Source organism: Peromyscus maniculatus, chromosome 6 (genome assembly GCF_049852395.1).
Source record: "Peromyscus maniculatus bairdii isolate BWxNUB_F1_BW_parent chromosome 6, HU_Pman_BW_mat_3.1, whole genome shotgun sequence".
Lineage (NCBI taxonomy): Eukaryota > Metazoa > Chordata > Mammalia > Rodentia > Cricetidae > Peromyscus > Peromyscus maniculatus.
In genome coordinates, this window is record NC_134857.1 from 46,095,286 (window position 1) to 46,120,825 (window position 25,540).

The following is a 25,540-nucleotide window of genomic DNA, read 5'->3' on the forward strand; positions in this document are numbered from 1 at the left end:
AAATGACTCAAACTCAGAATATTCCAGTCATTTATTATTACAAAGCATAAGGGGGTTTTCAGAAGCTTCTTCTCCAAGGGTTACTCAGCTCCCAGTCCAGATCCACAAATTGCAAGTGATTGCAACGCCTGTGATTGAGACAAGAAAATTATATAGCAAGTAGTGGCAAGCCGAGTCCACTGGGACACATACACTCTAGTGCTCAATCAAGATGCTTCACTAAAACGTGTGTGATTTCCACACTAGTCAGTTTCTTTAGACACCCTATTAACATGGCCAGCAGAAAGATATGCTTGGCTCTAGGATTTCTTGCATTTTTATGGGCTGAATTTGGTGCTCAAAACCAAGAGGAGGAACTACAATGCAGGTTGATGGGCAAGTTTAATTTGACTGGATATGTAGATGCCAAAAACCATTCACTTATTATTGCAGGACTGTTTCCTATTCATTCCAGGACCATCCCAGTAGATGAATCTATTCTGGAGCCAGTATCACCTATATGTGAAGGGTAAGCCATTGTTTAGTCTTCTTTTTTGTCAATTCAGGTGGTGGGGAAGGAGTGATAATCATGGGGTTTGGGTATCCAGCTGGACTCTTGATGCTATACAGAATGGTTGTTTCTCACAGAGTGCTCTGTGGTGCAGCAGCAGTAGCAAGCAGTAGCAGCAGCATGCATGCATGCATGCACGCAAGCACGCATGCATGCATGCAAGAGCTTATTAGTTATGTAGAGTTAGGGGCTGCATCCCAGACTTGAAGAATGAGAGAGCTTGTGCTTTGAGAAGATGCCTGTTGATTCATGTGCACACTGAGGTCTGAGAAGCACAGATGCAGAATTATGTAGCACTGCGATTTACTGTTAATTAGCAAAGACTAAAACTCTTTTTAAGAGCAGCACATTGCAGGGGAGCACTGATTTATCCGAGCAAGACCTCCTCCCCTGCTGGAAGCTTTTGCTCTTAGTGTTTGCACCTCCAAGTTGCCGCCTCAGGAAATAAGATCCATGCCTGATACTAGAATTTGCCAATAATCAGTTGTGAGAAATTCAAAGCACGGATAGGACAACTATCTGTACATAATACACTCACACACATACGTACACACACACACACACACACACACACACACACACACACAAAACCACTTTAGTATGAAAAGAATGCCACAAATTGAAGAAAGCAAAGCAAATTACCAACAACTTATTGTTATCAGAAAGCAATTTTTCATTTTTTCTGTATTGTTTCTTGCCCCACCCTTATATAATATAAGGGGGGACTTAAATATTTGTAACTGTAACACAAACATAGTTTTAGCTGGACTTTTACCACTAGGCATTTCCATGACACTTCATGGCCATAAAAGTTGTCAATGTATACTGTAAACATTTAGCAGTTTCTGACAACTTCACATCTTTACTGATCACAACTTCTTTCCTTTGAAATGTTTCATGCTCCATATTTGAGATGTCATTGTGTGAAAGATAATAACCATCTCTATGTCTTCAGAAAATACAAAGGTTTCAATTCTTGCCTTCCTCAAGCCTGGGACTGCTGTCCACAAAAGGGAATGGAGGAAGAAGACATGGGATTTTACTTACAAATAGATTACTGTAGAGTCAAGTTTTATTTATCACAGGAGTTTTTACTTCTTTAATCCCCAATAATTGAAATGAAAACTTAGAGTTCACCATAATTTAACCCACTGATATTTTATAAATGGAATTATTTAACTTGTTCCCCACCCTTCATTGGAAATTCTGAAGGTTTCTCTCCCAGCAATGTTGGATGGTAAAGATAATAGACAGATTTTAAAATATGAATTTCCCTCCCAAAAATAATGTGTTATTACAGCATAGTGGAAACAGCAGAGATCTGTCCTATTTAAAATAATTCCCTGACGAGGGTTATTTTGGGATTTGTGTAATCATTGAAATTAGGATTTGAGTGGCTACATCTTGGTCTTATAATGTTAAAAAAAAACTACATTTCTTTAAAATTAGATCTTTAGGATTATTTTCCACCAGTGTCTGTCAATAGTTCCAACCCCAGTGTTCTCAAAGCCTCTTATTATTCTTCCAGTGGTCTGTGTAGTGTTCATAATCCAGGGTCAAACTAAACAATATTCATTTTATTTTTTGAATCATAAACTTTAACTAACTGATTCAGAACTCCAACTTGGGGTTTGGAGACGTTTCCTTCTGCAATAAACAACTTCAACACAATACTCATTTTAGTTGTCCATCTGTTAAAAGTATACAAAACAGGAAGACTTTGTATTGTTTTGAAAAACGTTGCTCAGAACAGAGGAAAATAATGAAATGGAGAAAAGAAAGGCATATTTAAGCTTTGTTTGATGATCATAAAAGGAAGATTTAGATATAATGAAATATTGTGAATCTCATAAGAAAAATTAATGAATGGAGGAAAATTTATCATAAATCCCATCTTTTTAGTAATTATCCTGCAATGATTTAAAATGATTTCCCTGGTAATCCTTAAAATACCTCACACGCAGCTTTAATTATAGAAAGTGTTCACACTGCCTGTTTCACCCACAACTGTTTTCTCACTGCTGTATCGTTTCTTGGATCATTGTTTTGTAATGATGGGAAATATTCTCATACAGTTGAGGTTCCATCAGTGGTCACATTAGTTTGTTCTAGTTTTCCAGTACTATAATAATCTCTGTGGGTTGGAGCGATGGTTCATTAGTTAAGAGCACTGGCTGCTTTTCCAGAGGACCCAGATTCAATTCCCAGCACCCATATAAGAGCTCACAACCATCTGTAACTCTAGTTCCAGGGGACCCAACCCTTGTGTACAGATATACATGCTAGCAAAACACCAATAAAATAAATAATGTTAAAAAAAAACAACAACTCTGTACTGCCCTTTGGGAGTAGATAGCTTTCTTTGTTAGAGTTTTTTTTTTTTTTTTTTTTTTTCAGTTAACTTCTCAAGAGCTCAAGTTACTGGTTCAAAGCAGGCAAATGTTTTTCTAGCTCTTGAAGTGAATTTTTAATCTTACTTAAAAACAATACTGCTACATTTATTTCAAAAGTTTGATGATATCACTGTTGTTAATCTGGAAACAGCACTGTGTGTCCTCTTCTCTCCTTACCCACGCCGCTCCAACTGAGCTCTCTCCTCTAATCATACCAGTCTTCCCATTCCTTGACACTAACTACTGTGTTCCCCTGGCGAAGAGCCTTGACTCAGACTGCTCCTTCTGTTTGAAGTTCCCTTCTCTTTCTGTGTCATCGTTTAAGCCTCAGCACGCCCGTGAGATCCTCCAGGGCTGGGTGTCCCTTTGAGCATCATCTACTCAGATGGCTCCTTTCACCATCTTGTGTTGTTACTGTTTGACTGTGTCTCTGTTTCCTACCCAGAAAGTGTTGTGCTTATTCTTTCACTGTTGTGGTATACTGTCTTGAGACACCAAAGAACGACCTCCTATATGATAATTCAATCAAAGTGACGTGGAAGAAAATTCCAGTGTTCCAAAAGTGTTATTTGATGTTGATTTTTTTAATTATTAGATTTAATTTTTTTTATGTGTGCATGTTTTGCCTGCATGTATCTATGTACACCAGGTACACTCTTGGAGCCTGTGGAGGCCAGAGTTGGACATCAGATCCTTGAGAACTAGAGTTATGGATGGTTGCATACCTTCATGTGGGTGCTGGGAATTTAACCTTGATCCTCTGAAAAAGCAACAGTGCTCTTAAATGCTGAGCCATCTCTCTAGTTTCCTGTTGTTCAGTATTTAACTAAAAAATTACTGAACAGAAGACAAAGTTAGATATCTACAGAAAATTTAATGCATAAAGCCATGTTGCAGCACTTGCCTTTAGTAAGTTAAAATATGCTTTCACATTGAAGAGAGAAAGAAGAAAATAGAAGAGTTAGTTGACATATATAAGAGGAATTGAAAAAAATGTAGCATTGAGCTGCAATATCCATTTTAATGGCTAGAGAATGAAAAGGATGATGTATCATATTTGTGTTTATATGTGAGAACCAATCAATATCCTTCAGTATTAAAAATAAAAATCTCAGAAAGATTATGCAGTTGGAGTTGTATTACACATAATTTTTGTAATGCTTTTCTGTACTCCTTTAAGAGTCTTAATGTATTTTAGTAAATTGTATAAAAAGAATTTCTTTTCTTTTCTTTTTTGTTTGTTTGTTTGTTTGTTTTTACATCCTGACCACAGTTTCCTTTCCCTCTTCAGAAAAATGCAGGCCTCCCATGGATATCAGCCAGCCATGGGATTTCAATCTGTAGTACGACGAGGCACCTCCTCTCCTATTAAGGCTGGACTCAATAGAAGTAGGGTCCCAAAAGCCGGCAACAGAGTCAGAGACAGGCCCTACTTCACTGTTAGGAATCCCACAAGAAGACAAAGCTACACACTGTAATGTGTATGCAGAGGGCCTAGGTCAGTCCCATGAGCCTGATTGTTGGTTCAGTTTCTGTGAGCCCCTATGAACCCAGGTTAGTTGACTCTGTGGGTTTTTCTTGTGGGGCCTTGACCTCACTGCTCCTATAATTCTTCTTCCCCCTCTTTCACAGAATTCCCTGAGGTCTGCCTAATATTTGGCTGCATCTGTTTCCATCAGTTGCTGGATGAAGCCTCTCTGATAACAGTTGGGCTAGGCACCAATCTGTTCTTCTGACTGCTCTTAATGTATTTTAGTGATTTTTATAATTATTATTAATGTTTAGAAGAACCTAGGTCAAGCTAAGGGGAATCATATGGCCCTAGGGACTCCCTGATGGGTGATGTCTTTCTGTATGCTGTGAAAATATGTTGCTCTGATTGTTTGATAAGTAAAATGCTGATTGGCCAATAGCCAGGCAGGAAGTATAGGTGGGATAAGCAGACAAGGAGAATTCTGGGAAGAGGGAGGCTGGGTCATGAGTCACCAGCCAGACACATAGGAAGCAAGATGTGAAGGCAGAACTGAAAAAAGGTACCAAGCCATGTGGCTAAACATAGATAAGAATTATGGGTTAATTTAAGTGTAAGAGCTAGTCAGTAATAAACCTGAGCAAATGGCCAAGCAGTTATAATTAATATTAAGCCTTTGTGTGATTATTTTATAATAAAGCTGTGGGACTGTGGGTGAGAAATTTGTCCCGACTGCAGTCCAGATGGGACACAGAAAAACTTTCAGCTACAACTTCCAATGAGAAGGGAAAAGGAAGGACTGTTGGTGAAGAGAATTCTGACTAGAACAATATTTTTATGACTAAGAGATAATTGGCCACTTGAGGAAATCATAACATATAAACGATATATATATATGTATAGGGCAAGAAAAATCCAAAAGTTTGCTTCCCAAGATTACTAATCAATAGTGAATATGATTCATTTGAATATTTTAAGATTGTAATGTCAGGCTAGCTGACGACTGAGGTACCTGCTGCTGCTTTAGCAAAAAGCTGTAATCACACAACTGAAGCTCCTTCCTAGAAAAGCGTCCCACTGCCCACCCTCTCACCTACTCCCACTCCCAGTGTCCAGTGCCTCACAAAAGCTTTTCCTTTCCAGATTTAACTTCCGGGGTTTCCGCTGGATGAAAACCATGATCCACACCATCAAGGAGATTAATGAGAGGAAAGATATTTTGCCCAACCACACTCTGGGCTATCAGATCTTTGATTCCTGCTATACCATCACCAAAGCAATGGAGTCGGCTTTGGTGTTTCTGACGGGGCAGGAGGAATTCAAGCCCAATTTTAGAAACAGCACTGGATCAATTCTGGCAGCACTGGTTGGATCAGGGGGATCGTCCTTGTCAGTTGCAGCTTCAAGAATTCTGGGGTTGTATTACTTGCCTCAGGTATTTCAAAATACTGTGCTGAATACTTACTTGTAAAGAAATAGAAACGGGGCCTGGAGAGATGGCTAAGAGGTTAAGAGCACTTGCCATTCTTGCAGAGGACCTAGATTCAGTCCCCAAGACTCATGGTGGTTCACAACCATCTGGAACTCCAGTTTTAGGGGATCTGAAGCCTTCTTTAGGCCATCATGGGCTGCTGCACGCATGCAGTGCACATAAGCTCATGCAAGAACATGCACTTAAAAATGGTGGTACACAGAGCTGGAGAGATAGCCCAGTGGTTAAGAGCACTGGCTGTTCTTCCAGAGGACCTAGATTCAATTCCCAACACCCACATGGCAACTCCAACCTGTCTGTCCATACCTCCAGTTACAGGGGACCTTACACCCTCACACAGACATACATGCAGGCAAAACACCAATGCACATTAAAAAAAACAAACAAAAATATTTAAAGAAATACAAATAGCGTGTAGAAATTGTTACAAAGTTACAAAGACATCCTAGAATGGGTATGACAGAGTTCCAAGTGACCCTGTTTAAGCAAGCCTCAGCCATGAGAACTGAGACTTCCTTAGAGGTGATTTGAGATTACTCTACCCAGAGCATCCTGCTGGCACCGATGGAGTTGTGATGCAGAGAATATTAACTTCTCACTAGTCACCATGCTCCTTTAGTACTGTGGGTTGATCCATAGCTGGAATAAGGCACATGTTTTGGTTTTTGTCTCTGTTGATGCTTATTAATCATGGCCTAAATCATTACACAATCTAAAATGGGTCTGGGAATTTCACCAAACGGATATCCTTTTGAGACACTACCAAAAGCTGAAACAACTTTACAGGTTCTTGCACACGAGCAAGCATACGCACACATGACTGCCATGCATAAGTGTGGAGGTTAGAGGACAACTTTGGAGAGTCATTTCTTGCCTTCCACTCAGTCGAGGCAGGGTTTCTCTTGTTACTGCTGCTGTCGAGTCTACTCGAGGCTAAGTGTCCTGCAAGCTTATGGTGAATTCTCCTTTCTCTGCCTCCCATCTTGCTATAGAAGTGCTGAGATGACACATGTGTGCCACTGCACCCACTTTTTTAACCTGGAATTTGGGAATTGAACTCAGGTCATCAGGCTTGTATGGCAAGCACCCGACCCACGGATCCATCCCCTCAGTTCTGTCCTTGCTTCTTAAAAATGTTCTTTCCAGTAGATAGCTTCTGTGATGTAAATGTTAGAGGATGGAGAATGATCAAGAATGAAACGAAAGGCTGAGGAAAGAGAACATTGAGTAGATTGACTTCCTGAAGGAATTGACAGTTCTGGAGCTGTGGAACTGGGATATACAAGACCCTACCAGAAGCGATGCATTAGTAAAATGATAAGGAGAATGAGTGATGTGGAGCGTTGAGTTACAGAAATGCACAAAAATGGTCACCAACACATGGTGACCTCAGTTCCACGATCAAGTCCCTAGAGATGGGAAATACATACAAGGGCTACTGACAACATGACAAAAAGGGTGTCTTCCTGCGTGTAGTCACTGGCCTATAAAGTGAGAGTGTCAAGGGACTGTGTTGGAGAAAATGCTCCCTTAGACCTAAGGTTTGTACTGCTTTTGTCAGTATAAGACTTAGCATTTACTGCCGCAGAAGTCCTGGCAGAATGAAATAAATAAAGAGAAAAATAAAAAAAGGGAAGAAAAGAACAAAACTAACTGGGGTGGTGGAGAAGTGACACAGTGTAAGCAAGAGAAACCGGTGCTACCAAATAGAGGGGGAGTGGACCCATTCCATCATCCTTGTGCATGAGATACTGAAGTTGATGAACAGTCTGGATGTCGTGACTCAGGGGAGGTACCATACCTCCAGGGAGGATACAGGAAAAAGCAAATGACCTCACTGTCAGTGCCATTCATGAAAAACACTGCATTGAATTTTATCAATAATAGGTTGCCCTAACCACCCCCCCCTTGGGGTTGACAGCATAGACCAACAACTTCCATCAGCAGCCCCGACTCATTGAGTAGGAGTAGTCATTTTTCATAGAAAAATGTGAGGAAAATGAGAGAACTATTCAGCTCCTCCCCTCACAGACTATTCCGAGGCTGTCGTTTAAGATTTGGCTCTGGCTTCCTAATAACTATAAATATTTTCTACTGTAGGTGGGCTATACTTCTTCCTGCTCAATTCTTAGTGACAAATTCCAGTTTCCATCTTATCTTCGTGTAATACCCAGTGATAAGATCCAGTCTGAGGCCATGGTGAATCTTATCAAACACTTTGGTTGGGTCTGGGTAGGCGCTATTGCAGCTGATGACGATTATGGAAAATATGGAGTAAAAACTTTTAAGGAAGAAATGGAGACTGCTAACCTCTGTGTTGCTTTCTCTGAAACCATTCCCAAAGTCTACTCCAATGAGAAAATGAAAAAAGCTGTTGATGCAGTAAAGGGTTCCACGGCCAGAGTCGTTGTGCTTTATACCTCTGACATTGACCTCAGCCCCTTTGTACTGGAAATGATTCATCACAACATAACAGACAGGACATGGATAGCCAGCGAAGCCTGGATTACCTCAGCCCTCATTGCAAAGCCTGAGTACTTTCCATATTTTGGAGGAAGTATTGGATTTGCAGTCCCAAGAGCCGTTATACCAGGACTAAAAGAATTTCTTTATGATATACACCCTAGCAAGGATCCAAATGATGTCTTGACCATTGAATTCTGGCAAACTGCTTTTAACTGTACCTGGCCCAACAGCAGTGTGCCTTACAATGTGGACCACAGAGTGAACATGACTGGCAAAGAAGACAGACTGTATGACATGTCTGATCAGCTCTGCACTGGAGAGGAGAGGCTGGAAGACCTGAAAAATACCTATCTGGATATATCTCAGCTCAGAATCACGAACAATGTCAAACAAGCTGTATATGCTATAGCTTATGCCTTGGATCGTCTCAGCAGATGTCAAGAAGGACGCGGGCCATATTCTCCAAATAATACTTGTGCATATATACCTACCTTTGAATTATGGCAGGTAAGTTGTTTTCCTTCGTGATGTAGCGTGCCATTCATGAGTATTCCTGATGTTAAAGTTCTTTACCTTTGATGGTCTCATTTCCTTGCATGACCACTTAAAGAAATGGTTTGCCTGTTTGGCTTGGATGTGTTTGTTTTTTTTCTTCTGAGACTGGGTTTTTCTGTAACAGCTCTGGCTGTCCTGGAACTCACTTTGTAGATCAAGCTGGCCTTAAATTCACAGAGATCCACCTGCCTCTGCCTCCCAAGTCCTGGAATTAAAGGCATGCGCCTCTACAGCCCAGCTGGAGGTGTGTTTTAAATCCCCATTTATTAACAGAATTGTTAGGCTTATTTAAATGGAATCCATGTCCTCCACAAAAGGATTTTTTTTATTTTACTAGATAAGCTGGTTTTCTTTAACATAAATAAAAGTTAAAGGTAAACCTTCTAGGACTAAATGAATGGCTTAGAGACTCCAGTTTCTTCTAGTTTGCCATTTCTGTCTACAATGTGTGGCTTCACTTTGTCATCTAGGATGATTACTTGTGTTCAAGACACGATGCTCACATTTGAAACAAGAAGGAAAAGGGGACTGAAGACCATTTCTGGAAATTATATACAATTCTTCTTACACTCACATAGCATATTTTAGTCATGTGGTCTTATCTAGCTTGAAAGGAGCTGGACTATGGAGTCTTCCTGTAGTGTGAGAACTGTAGAAGATTCTGGGGCATTACCTGGGAGACTCATTTCTGTGCCTCCCATTTTTGGTCTCATGTTAAGCAATTCATGTTGGCTCAGAGTAGCCTGTGCGGTCTCATCCACGATCCTCCCCTTACCTGGAAATACAGAACTTGAGCATCCCTGCCCTGGTTCTATCAGCCCTGCGGGAGATCCAGTTAGCATCTCTGTGGTAGTTTGAATGTATCTGACCCCCATAAGCTCATAGGGAGTGGTACTATTAGGAGGTGTGGCCTTGTTGGAGGAAGTGTGGTCTTGTTGGAGGAGGCTGGATGACACATGCCTTTAATCCAGACCTTGAGACTAGAGGGCACACCTTTAATCTGGCCACACCTTGTGTTGGAAGTGTGCTACTGTGGGGTGGGCTTTGAGGTCTTTCTCTCAAGTTTTACTCGGTGTGACAGTCAGTCGACTTCCTGTGGCCTCTGAGTCAAGATGTAGGACTCTTAGCTCTAGCACCGTGTCTGCCTGCACACTGCCATGTTCTCCTTCATGATCTTAATAGACTGAACTGTAGCTAGAGTTTTCCTGCCTTGCCCACAGTCAGGACAAATCTTTGTCACCCGCCAGTCCCACAGCCGCTCAGACCCAACCAAGTAAACACAGAGACTGATATTGCTTACAAACTGTATGGCCGTGGCAGGCTTCTTGCTAACTGTTTTTATATCTTAAATTAATCCATTTCCATAAATCTATACCTTGCCACGGGGCTGGTGGCTTACCGGCGTCTTCACATGCTGCTGGTCATGGCGGCGGCTGCAGTGTCTCTCCGCCTCAGCCTTCTGCTTCCCACAATTCTCCTCTCTCCTTGTCCCACCTATTTCCTGCCTGGCCACTGGCCAATCAGTGTTTTATTTATTGACCAATCAGAGCAATTTGACATACAGACTGTCCCACAGCACTGAACCTCTGAAACTGTAAGGGAGCTACCATCAATGAAATGTTTTCTGTATAAGAATTGCTATGGTCATGGTGTTTCTTTCCAGCAATAGTAAACCCTAACTAATACGATCTCTAACTTGTTACTTTTTCCTTGATGGATCATCCTCACTTTACCCTTATATAACTCCCATTCAATACAGCAGAGGTTGCAGTGGCTGGGATTTCTCTTTGACTTGCATTTTCAATCGTTTGCCTCCTGCTTTCAATCTTACTACTCAGTCTTAGTCTTACTCCGTCTGTGGTACTTTTTCCCTTTCCTTTTTTTATGAACTTGATAATCTGATCAGGATTGGTCAGATCGTTTTAGAGTGGCTTCAATTTGGCTTTGTCTAATATTTTATGATTTGGTTGAGTTTATGCATTTTTAGCACAAGTAACACAAAAGCAATATTGTGTCTTTTCAAATTCCTTCTATCAGAAGGCATATCATGGGTTGGAGATACAGCTCAGTTTGATAGTGCTTTTCTAGCATGCACAAAGTCCTGGCTTTGGTCCCCTAGACCACATAAAAATATGGTACTTGGTGCACACTTATTATTTTAGCACTTAGGAATTGAAGGCAGGAACATCAGAAGTTCAAAGCTATCCTCAGGAACATAGTGACCAGCCTGGGTTACATAGTCTCATCTCAAAAAACAGAAAAAAAAGGAAGGCACATTATGTAAGCATCTCTAATTATTGCTAATATTATTAACTTTGATAATTTAATTACAGTAGGATCCCCATTTTTTCTCTATAAAGTTGCTGTATTTCCCTTGGGAAGTAATAATTATCTTGTTGGGCAATATTTTGAGGCCCTGAAAATGTATAGCTTTTCATTACACTTTTGCCCACTGGTTTTTAGCATTCATTGACAATTATTCTTTACATTTTGCTGTTATTATTATTGTGCATGTGTGCCTTTCTGGTGGTGGGGTCAGTTCCTTAATAGGATGTATATGGGTAAAAAGACAATGGGCAGGTCCCTGATATGGTACTACGCCATATTTGGCTTTCTTATAGAAGTAGAAACATATTTTAACTAAATGTAAGTGATTACCTCTGTCCAGAGATAATCTAGAAGACCCCTCTGAACAAACGGGTCTAAAATGAACTCTTCAAACTCAGTTGCCGGGGGTGGGGGTTGGGGTGGGGTTGGGGATTTAGCTCAGTGGTAGAGCGCTTGCCTAGCAAGTGCAAGGTCCTGGGTTTAGTCCTCAGCTCTGAAAAAAAAAAGACAAAATAACAAACTCAGTTGGGTCTTGTTTATTAAGACACTGAATAATTAAGAGAGAGACAAAGTTTGTAAAATTATATCATAAAGCTCAGTGAGATGAGGGAGTATCTTAGCTACTCACAGAGGTATTAGGGTATCTGTGGATGAGTTTCACCTAGGTCTTGCCAGAAGAGGAGACAGAGCTCTCCAAGAGACTCAGATAAATAGGTTGTCTGAGCTTCTGGGTGTGGAACAGTCTTAGCTCTAGACAGATGAATCCACAGTGACAGCCCTTGTAGCTTAAGATGGAGGGAAGATTTGATAAGGTCCCATTCTCATGGCTTTGAGTGGTCATGTATCATGCAGGATGATTTTAAGATAGACCTAGTCTCCTAACCTAATGTAAGGAGGTGATCCTGAAAAAGTGAAGTCACACTTGAGGCTATTCTTGTCCTGGCCTTCAGTGACAGTCTTGATTATTTATCTGAAAGGTATAAAATACTAAAAAAAGATAGTGAATTCTGGGTCTAGCAGGAGGTCTGACTGGAGGAAGGGCTTAAGTGAGGTTGAGGTAGGCTGTAGACTACTGTAGGCTGTTGAGGTAGATCCTGTAGAGTAATACAGGATCATTACAGTACAACTAGGAGAAGACTGGGGCCAAGAATGTGATCTTGAGTGCAAGTTTAGTAAGATCTCTCCCAAGAGTTCAACTGGCTCTTTCTACTTTCCTGGAAGACAGAGAATGTCAGCTATGGTGGTTCAAGCCTTTAATCTCAGTAATTGGGAGGCAGAGGCAGGTTGATCTCTGTGAGTTCCAGGCCAACCTGGTCTATATAGCAAGTTGTAGACAAGCCAGGACTACACAGTGAGACCCTGTCTCAAACAAAGCAAAATCAACCAACAAAAAACCCCAAAGATGAGGATGTCAGGATACATAGAGATAATACTTAATTTTGAGAATGATATTAGAAATGAAAGCTGGGTGATTATCTGTCTTTGGAGACCAGAGGAGACTAAAGTGAGGGATAATGTATTCTATAAGGATGATGATTATCTCTGAGGCCCTTTTTGATTTTTGTGGGGAATGACTCCATCCATCTGGTGAAGGTATTCACAAGAACTAATAGGTATTTGAGTCCCTTGCATGGAGATAGGTGAATGAACTCTACTTTCTAATCTTCCTCTGACATACTTCACTATGTTGGTCAGGCTGTAAAAGAAAAGGGTCTGAGGACTCCCTTAGGATTGACTAGAAAAGCTTTGGAAATGGATCATAAGGAACTCTGGTGTCTGTGAAAAGAGCTCAACAGGGTTTCTCTGTGTACCTCTGGCTGTCCTGGAACTTCCTCTGTAGATCAGGCTGTCCTTGAACTCCGAGATCCGCCTACCTCTGCCTCCCGAGTGCTGGGATTAAAGGTGTGTGCCATCATGCCTGTCTTTGGTGTCTTAAGTATTTATTGTTGAGGTATTTTACTTCTTTGGTTAGGTTTATTCCTAGGTGTTTTTCTTAAAGCTAATGTGAATGAAGTTTCCCCATTAATTTCTTTTCTTTTCTTTTTTTTCCCCTTTGGTTTTTTGTTTTTTAAGACAAGGTTTCTGTTTCTCCCTAGCCGTCCTGGTCCAGGCTGGCCTTGAACTCAGAGATTCATTTGCCTTTGCTTCCTGAGTGCCACCACTGCCTGGCAAATGTCTTTTTTCCTCTTAATTCAAGTTACTGTATGACTCCCATTTTATTTATTTGAATTAATTAAACAGATCTAGTTACTGTTATGCTAATTACATATAATATATTTCATTTTGACATTTTCATACATGTACAATCATATTGACCTGATTATCTTCCCTTGACCCTCTCTCCCCATGTCTTTACTTTGATTGTGTGTGTGTGTGTGTGTGTGTGTGTGTGTGTGTGTGTGTGTGTGAGACCCAATGAGTTTCATTAGGGCTGTTTGTAGGATAAGTGAGAGTTTGTTCACAGAAACATTTATATTTAACCAGTGGGGACTACTGAAGAATAAATAAACCTCTTTCTCCCTAGCAACCATCAACTGTCTATACATCACTAGGAAGAATTAGGGCCAAATGAGTTTCTCTTCCTTTCAGGATAGGGGTTGGTCTAGCTTTGTGCAGATCTTGTGCAGGTAATATGAGCTGCTGGGAGTTCAAGAGTGCTATTTTAAGTCAGGAAGTCAGCATTCCTTACCACTCCCCACAAACCCCTCCAAGGTCCTGTGTTTGTGTGTTGTGGTTTGAATGTCTCTTCTGGTTTTATTTCAGAATCCTTTCATTGACCGGGCTACTGCTAAAGCCTCAATCCTCAATACCACTCAGTGAGGAGAATTCAAACTGTTGTAACAGCAATAAAATAAACTCATGAAAGGTATAGAAATGTGCATGGCATCTCATGGAGCCCGGCAATCCACCATCATTGACCATAAAACTAAAAATGGAAAAACTACTAAGGAATATGCTATAAGCTAAAAGTAATATTTAGGGCAGATGTAGAAATTGTAAATGGATGAGATACAAGAAATAGGCAGAGAAAATGGAGAAATAGAGGGAAAATAATAGAGGAAGAAAAGAAAACAAAGGGTGAAGAAAGATATATGGAGGGAAAGAGAAACAAGGAAGAGATTTGAAAAAAATCAAAGAAATGAAAAAAGAAAACAACAAAACCCATTAATGAAAAACTTCAAAAACAACAGCAAATAAATGTAAGAATGGGCATAAACCAGGTGGTGGTGGTGCACACCTTGAATCCTAGCACTAGGGAGGCAGAGCCAGGCAGATCTCTGTAAGTTCGAGGCCAGTCTGGTCTAAAGAGTGAGATCCAGGACAGGCACCAAAACTACACAGAGTAACCCTGTCAAAAAGAAGGAGGAGAAGGAGGAGGAGGAGGAGGAGAGGAGGAGGAGGGGCATAAAAATCACAAAGTAAAAATATTTAAAAAGCAGTAAGTTAAAGTGGAAAATATTAAATGTAGAGGGGGTTGGAAAAAGCAGAAAAAATGATAACAAGTAGCCACCCAACTAAGCAAAAAACATGTACAGATACAGAGAAGGACACCAATGAAAAAATTAAAACAACAACAAAAAACAGTCCCAATAAGGAAAACATTTAATACATTATTAAGGAGAATAACAACTAGAAATACAAAAAGTTTAAATAATACAATAAAGTAACAAAAGTGATAAAAATATAGTAAATAGGAAAAAAATCAAGAGAGAATACATAGAGAAGGAGAGAGAGGAGAGAGAAAGAAAGAGAGAGAGGAGAAAAAGATATAGAAAAGAGGGAGGAAAAAGGAGGGAGGGAGGGAGGGGGAGAGAGAGAGAGAGAGAGAGAGAGAGAGAGAGAGAGAGAGAGAGAGAGAGAGAGAGAGAGAGAGAGAGAGAGAATGTTTCTTCTTCTAGAGTTTTAGAGACTTCCAGCAGTATGCACAGGGCAAAGGTGTCACTTGAATTTGTGGGCTTATCTTTCCTATGGTTATGCTGTTGTGGTCAGTACTGGACAAGTGTCTTGCACCCATCCGAGCTGTCTTTACCTCACTAACATTCCTTCTTCACTTACAGGTACCTCTGCCTAGCTTTGCGATCCATGGGCTGGGGGAGGCTCTCTGCACCCCCCCCCTCTCCCTCCTCCCCTTCTCCCAGGAGACTTCCTGGATTATGTTCTCTAGGGTGGCTTATGGTTTAACTGAGGTGTGTCCTATGTATACAACTGAGGCTGATGCAGGGTCTGTGTTCACACCTTCAAGAACTAGAACCCCTCAGTCGCCCTTCTGGCATCATACATACCCCTGGAACTTCAGTCCCACAGCCCAAGAGAAGAAACAGGGGGCTCCAGAGTTTGATAGACCTCCTGGCCTCAGCCTGAGAGCTGTCAAACTCCAGGGTCAGTCTCACCTGCTAAAATCTGTTGTTGACCTAGGCTGGGGCTATTCCCTCCCCATGCACTTCCTAGCCAATGCGGAGGCTCCTGCTACACACTCTTGTCAGCCTCAGCTACCCTGCTCTACACAACTGACTCCTTTATCCTTCTCCTTACTCAGGAGCTGTGACAGGCCAAGTTGAGGCTTCCTGATGTGTGGTTGTTCCCTAATCTTAGGCTCCCAAGGTAGCTCCATTTGAACAATAGGTCCCCTCTGGAACAATAGGCACCCCTCAGGTGCTAGCCTCTCAGACACATAGAGTGACAAAATGGGCTTTTCCTCCACCACTAGCCAGTCTGCTGGAGGGATGAAAGCTACAGCGTGGTCCTGAGGGTAGGACTCTGTGCCTCTCATCTGTCCTCGTCCCTTCGGAGGTAGCTTCCTCCTGCCACGCAAGGTGACTTCATGGTGCAAGCTGTGTTTGGTTTCCTGTTTTTTCTTTTCTTTGCACTTTTCATGTATTCTTTCATTTCCTCTCTGGATTTCTGAAGTCCCCCCTTTCTTTTCGTTTTGGTGTTGAGTCCATCCCCCCCCCCCGCCCCCCCCTCCCACACCTTTATTCTGACTTTCACTAGTTTACAATCGGCAGCGTCTACCCCGCCATCTTCTCAGGAAGTTCGGAGTGAAATCTTCAAGTTTGATTTTGGACTTGTGGCTAGAGGTTGTCGTAGCTAATTAAAAAAAAAAAAAAAAAAAAAAAAAGTAGAGAGACCAAGAGGAAGCACTACAATTTCATAAATTAAATATGATTTTGAAATGATTTTCTTTATAAAACTATTTTCTAGACAATTGGAGTTTTACAAATTCTTTTCTTCTCTCTTTTTCCCCCTCTGTGTTGCTTTCTAGCTAATGTACTATATGAAGGAGATTTCATTTGAAATGCATGATGGAAAACGGATGGTTCTGGATGAAAATGGAGACGTGTTCAATGGACATTATGATATCCTAAATTGGCAATTAGATGATAATGGAGAAATTTCCTTTGTACCAGTTGGGAAATTCAACTTCAAAAGTACTACTAAGTTTGAGCTCATTATTCCAAATAATTCTTCAATATTTTGGAACACTGAGTCATCAAAGGTTAGTTGCACTGATAGATTATTTTATTTATATTTATATATTTTAAGGATATCAATGAAATGTAAAACACTTAGAAATTATTCTAATTGAAAATCAGTTTTCCTTGGTACAACACATTTTAAAATATATGAAAATTCAGATTTTTAAATTTTGGAATATTTTCTTGGATTTTAGTATTAAACATTAATTTCAGTATGTTATCTTTTCAAGCACTTTGACCATAGTTATTTTGACCACTTTTGTGTTTTATTTCCTTTTTCTGTCTATATTGTGGTGAAGGGTGTGCATGTACGTGTGTGATACACATGTATGTGTGCCTGTGCTTGTATGTATGTGTACATGTGTGTGGAAACCAGAGGCCGATGTTGGGGTCTTCCTCAGTCATTCTTCATGTTGAATTTTTTGAAATGGGGTCTCTCACTGAACTTGGGACTTGCCTATTTAGGTAGGCTGGCTGGCCAATGAGCACTAGTGATTTGCCTGGTTCTCTCTTCAGTTTTGGGGTTACAGATGTATTCTATCATGCCAGCTTTAATCTGGGTGTTTGGGATTTGAACTCAGGACTTTGTGCTTGACAAGCATTTCACCAAAGCTGTATCCCTAACCCTCTTCTGTGTTTACTTTCACCCCATCCACTCTCTCAGTGGCTTTTTCTTTATCTCATTTCTGTTCTGGGTTATTTTGCTGCCCTTTGCTCAATAGTTCTTATTAGTTTCTTTGGAATATATTCTTCTTTTCTTTTTCTTTCTTTCTTTTTTTTTTTTTAAAGATTTATTTACTTATTTATTATGTATACAGTGCTCTGCCTGCACATGTCCCTGAAGGCCAGAAGATCTCAATACAGGTGGTTATGAACCGCCATGTGGTTGCTGGGAACTGAACTCAGGACCTCTGGAAGAGCAGTCAGTGCTCTTAACCTCTGAGCCATCTCTCCAGCCCCTGGAATATATTCTTTAACACCTTGTTACTTCTATCTTAAACCCAGAAACATTGTTTTGTTATTTCTTTCACGTAAAGTCAACCCTTTTCATTTCTTTGAATTTTATATCTGCTGAACAAACTTACATTTCTGTTTTAAAATTAAGTCTATTTTTAAAAGGATACATAAGAACATAAAAGTTTTACTTATTTATGAGCTACTCTGTGATGTTTCCATGCATATACATAGTCTGTAATATTTGGGTTAGCTATCTCTATCTTCTCAGATGCTCATCGTTTCTTTATGATGACAGGATTTAAAGTCCTCACTTTTAGAAGTGTAAACACAACCAGAGTCATCTTACTATGCAAGTGCACACCAGACTTCCTACTTTTATCTAATGGTAACTTGGTACCCACTGACGAGCCTTTCTTGATTCTGCTCTTTCTGGGAAGTCTGTCCAGCCACTGACAATCACTATGCTAGGATCCTGATCTCTAATGAGATCTCATTTTAGACTTCATGTATGCATGAATCAGAGAGTACTTACCTTTCTGAGTGTGACTTACTCCCCTTACTATGTAAACTCCAATGCTGTCTATGTTGTGGCAAATGTCAAGATTTAATTCTTTTGCTACGACTGAATAATATTCAGTTGTGTTTCTGTACTACATTTTATTTATTCACTCATCAGTTCATGAACAGAAGTAGTTTTTTATCTACTGTGGATAGTGCTGTAATGACATGTGAGTGCAAATATTAGGAACACTGATTTATTTTCCTTTGGATATATAGCCAATATTGAGATTGTTGAATCACATGGTAGTTTTATTTTAAGTTTCTGACATCCAGCCATACTGTTTTCATCAGTGCCTGTACCAACACACATTCCCTGCGGCTGTGTACAGTGTTCTCATTTCTCCAGAACCTTACCCACACAATTTTTGTCTTCAAAAAATATCTTTTTAGGGTGGACATAAAATAATATTTTAAATTTATTCTTTCAAAATTTCATACATGTATAGAAAATATTTGATTTTTTTTTTTTATCCTTTCCCCCGCTTCCTCCCTCTACTTCGCCCTGGGACTTACCAACCCATCCCTCTCACAAATGCATGTCCTCTTCATAAATTACTTTATTATTAGGAGCTCCTGAATCCAATTAGTGCTGACCACATGTGCATGGGTGTGGGGCCATCTGCTGGTGCATGGACCACATCCCCAAAGTAAAGTGACTCTCCAGCACAGCAGCCATCAACTGTTAATAACTCTTCAGCTAGGGGTGGAACCTTGGGAGCTCATCCCCTATCCACGCTGGAACTTTGATCGACATGACCTTTTGTAGACAGCCACACCAGCTGTGAATTTATGCATGGGACAGCCATGTCACGTCCAGAGGACAGCACTTTCTGGCACTCCTCCCATCTTCTCCACCCTTTGGCTCTTAGGGTCTTTCTGCCTACCTCTTCGGGATGTTTCCTGAGCCTTGAGTAGGGGGAGGCTGATCCGTGACCCTTCAATGGCTGAACACCCATCACTGACTTTCAGCATTTTCATCATGGATCATGTACTCAACCTTTTGTCTTTAATGAGATAGGAATTGGGGGGAAGTTGCACAGTAGCGTTTCGGCAATATAACTTAGTGTTTCCTATGTAGTGACTTGTAGAAGTGTACAAGTGACTCGGTAACACAGACAATTTAAATCTTCCATGTGAATCTCAGGATGGAAGACTGGAAAAAAAAATCACAGAAAGATGAAAGTGATGTCACTGGGGCCAGAGGGAACTGCTGCTTTGGAAGCTTTCTGAATGAGAGTCTGGGAGGAGTTTCCCACCCTCCCACTTGAACTTTCCTCTTGCCCCGAAGTCTGACATCCCCAAATAAGGGTTTGAGCTCCTACCCTGTGCCTCACATAGATAGGATCTTTTTCATCTCTCAGTACTTGCTCTAAGATTTCTATGCCTAGCAATATACATGTAGATTTACACATATTCGCAAAACTGCACACACACCTCTTCTTACACCCTACTCTCTCTTTTCTTGGTGCATCCTTAAGCAGTACTTGGATATGTTATGGCTGGAAATCAAAATAGCATATCAGTGTGTGCTACATGGGGAAAACAGAACTATCCTCTTCATTTCCTTCTTTCCTTCTCCCCTCCCTCCCTCTGTTCCTTCCTCTCTCCTTCCCTCCTTTCCTTTCCTCTTTTTAATTTTTTGGTATTTTTGAGGCAGGGTGTTACTGTGTAACCTGGCTTGCCTGGAACTCACTCTGTAGACCAGACTAGCCTCAGACTCACAGAGATCTGTCAGCCTCTGCCTCCTGAGAGCTAGGATTAAAGGCGTGTGCCACCAGTCCCTGCATTGTGTCTTTGTTCAAGAGCTGTTTTGTCCAACTCAGTAGTCCCTAACTTCAGTTAACTTTTCGAATGTACATTAATTACAACAGGGCTGGTAGACTGCTTGCCTAGAATGCTTGAGGCCTTAAGTTTCATCTCAGAATTGCACACAAAAAGTAAATAAATCAAAATTAAATAAAGTGGAAAAAATAAGGAAAAAAATTCTTTAGTTGCATTAGCTATATCAAGGGCTCAATTGCCACAGGTAGCCAGATACCATGTAGGCCAACACAGAAATGTGACCCTTCTATAACTGCAGAAAGGACAGAGCTGCCTTAAGCTTAAGCATCTGTGGTGCTGAGCTCACTGCTGGAAGGTGAAGTACTTTAGAGATGAATCTTGACACTTGCTTTTCATGCTCCTTGAGCTAGGTGTCCAGTATACTATTTTCATGAAAAAGGAAAATGTTTGCCCATACAAGGTTTGCAGGTTCCTATTCTACTCTATTTGAAAGAAAACTAATAAAAGTATAATAGTGTATTTCTATTTTTAATAAGGTTTCAGTAGAGTATAGTCATCTTATTTTTCTTCTCTATTAAAATTGGTATTATATTTGTATAATGGAGTGCTTCAAATGCAATTCAACACTAACTTAATGAGCATTTGCTAATAGCACCAGTCATATATGTTTATATCTTAAGGATGGAAAGCCTCATAGGTTTACATCTTCTTTTGTTTTCTGAGACATGATCTTACTATTAGCTAAGACTAGCTTCAAATTCATGAACCTCCCTCCTTAGCCTCCCAAGTTCTGAGATTACATTTAAGTATTACTCTTTCAGAGAGAGTATTTTATCTGCCCTTTAAGAAACTGATCCTAGAGCCTCAAGTGAAAGGGTTTGATGGAGACATCTCATTTAGGACGGAGTGTTCCAAAGTCTCTCACTCTTTGCACATTGTCCAGTTATGGGTCTCTGTGTTAGTTGGGAGGAAGCTTCTCTGATGATGCTGAGAGAGACACAGACCTATGAGTACAGCAGCGTGTCATCATCAGGAGTCATGTTGTTTTGCTATGTTCTTTAAACAGAATAATGGTAGTAGGTTTTCTCTTAGGCTCATGATCTATGTAGTCCCAGGTTCATGCCACTTCAGCAGTATTAGTTATGAGGTCCATCTCATGGAGACAGCCTTAAATCTAATCAAAAAGTGGTTAGTTTTTTTTATTTTATAATTTAATTTAATTTTACATGTGGTTAGTTATTCTTACAACATTTGTGCCACTCTTGCATTAGTATATTTTGTAGGGAGTTGATGCTATAGGTGATAGGGTTTGTAGTTAGATGATATTGATGATTACTTTTCTTCTCCAGTAGCATGCCGATTACTTTCCAGCACCATGAATGCAAGTCAGTAGGGGCAAAGCTTCTAGTCGGGCATCAGCTCGACTTTACTGTGTTTGGTAGCTTAAGTGGTGTCTTCAGCAATAGGGCCTTACTCTCAGGTTATGGAGAGCAGCCAATAGCCTTGGCAATAGCCTGTGGTGTTTGAGGGGTCCGTTAGATCCCTTTGGCCAACAGGGATCTGTGCAGAAGAGGAGCTGAACAGATTTGAAGAGCCAGAGGTGGTGGATGACTCCAAGGAATGACTTTCAGACACAACATGTCTCATGTATATATAAACTCACAGAGACTGAGGCACCATGCATAGGAACTGTACAGATTCAAGGCAGATGGGACCCAGCCCTGAGAGAGGGGAGTGAGTATCATGTCCATCCCTTACCTAAGTGTTATTTGCAGTTGATATGCACTGGAGAGAGGAAAACCAATTTTCTCCAAAGGAGTGTCACTGGGTCTATCAACCACACATCAGGGCAGGTCCCATGCCCAGAAGTGGTGGCTGACCAACACAAGAGGTGTGTGTGTGTGTGTGTGTGTGTGTGTGTGTGTGTGTGTGTGTGTGTGTGTTAGGGGAGGGGCTTTGTTTTGGAATTTATTCTGTCTTATTTATTTTTGTTGGTTTTGATTTTAACTTTTTTCTTCTTTCTTAAAAAAGGGAGAGAGAGAAAGAACATGAGGTTAGGTGGGTAGGGAGGAGGGAAAGATCTGAGAAAGGAGGTAAAACACCATCAAAATATACCCCATGAAAAAATTAAGTAAAAAGGAAACATCCTTCTATCCTCAGATTAAGATATGAATTTATCTGCCAATATCACTCTTATTCTGTATTTCAAAGTGTAACATTCTTTGTAAGATACATGATATGGAAGGAGGCCTGTGTTTGCTATAAAATTTCTAACCCAACTTAGCAAGAAAATATTCTTGGACTATCCTTCTTCTTTAATTTCTTTATGCCTTTTCCAATTTCCTCCCTTGAACTTTTGATTTTTTCCTACCATTTAGGAAACAACTTTAATTTTAATATTATGCTGAAATGATTTTGCTGAGAGGAAATATATTTCAGGTTTTTCAGGATGATTATTGGAGTTTTAAGTTCTCGGAAAATGGGAACAGACTTAGTCAACTGTCCCGTCTGCAGCATATCATGTGATACTAGTTTGGTCTTGATCACCAAGATGACAAAGAAATCATTAGAGTTAGTTCAGCATTTCCAGAGTCAATCAAAGGACTGTTCTTCAGTAGAAGTTCTTTCTACACTGCCCGTATTCTCATGCTTTGACTGATATCTTCACTCACTGTCCTGGGTTCATCTCCTCTATAAATAGGACACCCATCTCCCTGGAAATACAATTGGGAACTTTCTCAGTTTCCCAAGAGGAAAAGTTTCAAGGCGTTGTTACACCCACTGTCTTTGTCTTTGCTAGCTTCCCCACTCAGTCTGCACAGACGTGTGTCCTCCAGGGACCCGGAAGGGAGTTCGCCAGGGGCAGCCCATCTGCTGCTTTGATTGCATCCCATGTGCTGATGGATATGTGTCAGAGAAACCAGGTAGAGACGGTCGCTCTTTCATTAGTAGGAATGCAATTAGATTAAACGTTTATTGACAAAAAGGTCCTTGGAAACATTTTTTAAATAAAAGATGTAAGTAATGTATGGCAAAAATCATTAGCGTCTATCAAATTATTGATTGTCTTGTGCAGTGTGGATAAAGGATAAAAACATATAAAATGTGAAATATGAATAAATTCATAAAATCTTCCAACTGCTTGTTTCTAAAATACTCAACACTAATTATAGTCTGAGAACAGTCACCCACTTGTCTTAAGGTTCTAAGCACTGAGAACACATGCGTTGTGCAGCTGCTGCTGCGTGAACTCCTACCACAGCATGCTCAGTTGCTGCGCTCTGGAGGTGACTTAGGCAGCTTGGTTTTGTGAAGTGTGTTGGAGCAGGTTTATTTATATTTCTACTTTTTGTTGTTGAAGGAACAAAAAATGCACTTGTCTTTTGTCACATGACCCTTAAGAGTAACCATGTAAGAAGGATAAAATGGTCAGTGATGGAAAACAAGCATCCTGTAACCTGCACAACTCCCTGGCTCCAGGTCCCCGGTCTCCACCCAGAATTCCATCCAGAGATGTCCAGACCAGGAGTCAGTGACTGACAGGGAATACCAGTCTTTACCTGGACCTTTAAATTAACACTGAGTAGACCCATCCCCTCATCTGCCACACACCCTCACCTCAAGTAGCCTTTCCTGTTCACCAGTGCTTCCTCTAAGAGCCTCCATCCAGACAGACTTAGTCTTCTTAGCCTCAGGGACCATGGTTGGTGGTTTGTTTTCCTTCTTACCCTCATCCTCACCACTCACTCAAATGAGCATCTGGAGTTGGGGACATTTGAATGGGCACACACACAATTCTCCTCCATGAGGAGATATTGACTGGGGAACTAAAAACACCAGGGGTTTAACCAGATGTGTCCCAGTCCTTTTGATTGTTTTACCTCAGGAGCCATGACTTTCTCATTGGTGGGCAGTTCTGGGGTTGATAAGGACACATGCCTCTTTCCTCAATAGATAGATGGAGGAGAAAGAGAGGAGCACACCACTGAAAAAGACCAATTCAAGAACGCCTGAGATTGGGAAGAAATGCTCAATTTCTAAAATTGAAAACAACTCTCAGGCTTTCACAGCATTTGTAGGCACCAAGGCCATTTTCCACTACTAATTTTAAGATCACACACACACACACACACACACACACACACACACACACACACACACACACACACACCTTGCTCAAGTCTTTAGCTGTCCTGGGCTGTTCACAGTTAAAAGTGACAAGTGGCTTTTTCTTGCAGTCAATTCTCTGCCCTTTCTCAATAGGTCAAAGGGAATGTGATCCATGTGGGGAAGATGACTGGTCCAATGCACAGAAGAACAAGTGTGTGCCAAAGGAGGTGGAGTTCCTCGCTTATGAGGAGGCCCTGGGCTTCACCCTTGTCATCCTCTCCATCTTTGGGGCACTTGTGGTCTTGGCTGTCATCGTGGTGTATGTGATCCACAGGCACACTCCGTTGGTGAAGGCCAATGACCGGGAGCTGAGCTTCCTCATTCAGATGTCTCTGGTCATCACCCTGCTCTCATCCATGCTCTTCATAGGCAAGCCACTCAACTGGTCCTGCATGGCCCGCCAGACCACTCTGGCACTGGGCTTTTGCCTTTGTCTGTCTTCCATTCTTGGAAAGACTATTTCACTCTTTTTTGCCTACAGGATTTCTGTATCCAAAACTCGGCTTACATCCATGCACCCTGTTATTCGAAAACTCATTGTGCTGACCTGTGTTTTAGGGGAGATTGGTGTATGCTCAGCTTACTTGGTGTTGGAGCCTCCGAGGGTGTACAAGAACATTGAACCTCAAAATGTAAAGATCATCTTTGAATGCAATGAAGGTTCTATAGAGTTTCTGTGCTCCATATTTGGGTTTGATGTCCTTCTGGCCTTACTGTGTTTTCTTACAACCTTTGTGGCTCGCCAGCTGCCAGATAACTATTATGAAGGGAAATGCATCACTTTCGGGATGCTGGTCTTTTTCATTGTCTGGATCTCTTTTGTCCCTGCTTACCTGAGCACCAAAGGCAAATTCAAAGTGGCCGTGGAAATATTTGCCATTTTGGCATCCAGCTATGGCTTGTTAGGATGCATATTTCTTCCCAAGTGCTTCATTATCTTGCTGAGGCCAAAGAGGAACACTGAGGAAACTGTGGGTGGGAGAATTCCCACTGTAGACAGGAGCATCCAGCTGACCTCAGCTTCTGTGAGCAGCGAGCTTAACAACACCGCAGTGTCGACTGTGCTGGATGATTAGAGTTGTGAGTCCCACGTGATATGATGACCTGGTTCAACCTTCCCTTTCAGGTTGCTTCTGAAGCAGCTGCTTGATGCTCTGGGGTACTATTTTCTTGTGGCTGTGATAGTGTAAGGTTAACATGGTGAATGAAATCTCTTTCTGTGACATGCCATTGAGCATGGATTATAATGTCATTTGTGATTGAAATAAGTTGAAATAAGAAGCCATTCCATTTAGAATTTTAAAGTAGAGGATATAAATAAACACAGTTTATCAAAAA

General features: G+C 40.9%; 1 protein-coding gene across 1 annotated transcript; it reads left to right on the forward strand.

Annotated features, from left to right (window-relative positions):
* Positions 1–25,540, forward strand: LOC102913983 (vomeronasal type-2 receptor 1). The gene is made up of 6 exons (XM_006972619.3): positions 1–508; positions 5,558–5,849; positions 8,007–8,879; positions 16,519–16,752; positions 22,833–22,956; positions 24,296–25,540. The coding sequence occupies exons 1-6, from the start codon at positions 273–275 to the stop codon at positions 25,276–25,278; spliced, it is 2,742 nt and encodes a 913-aa protein (XP_006972681.3). The 5' UTR covers positions 1–272; the 3' UTR covers positions 25,279–25,540.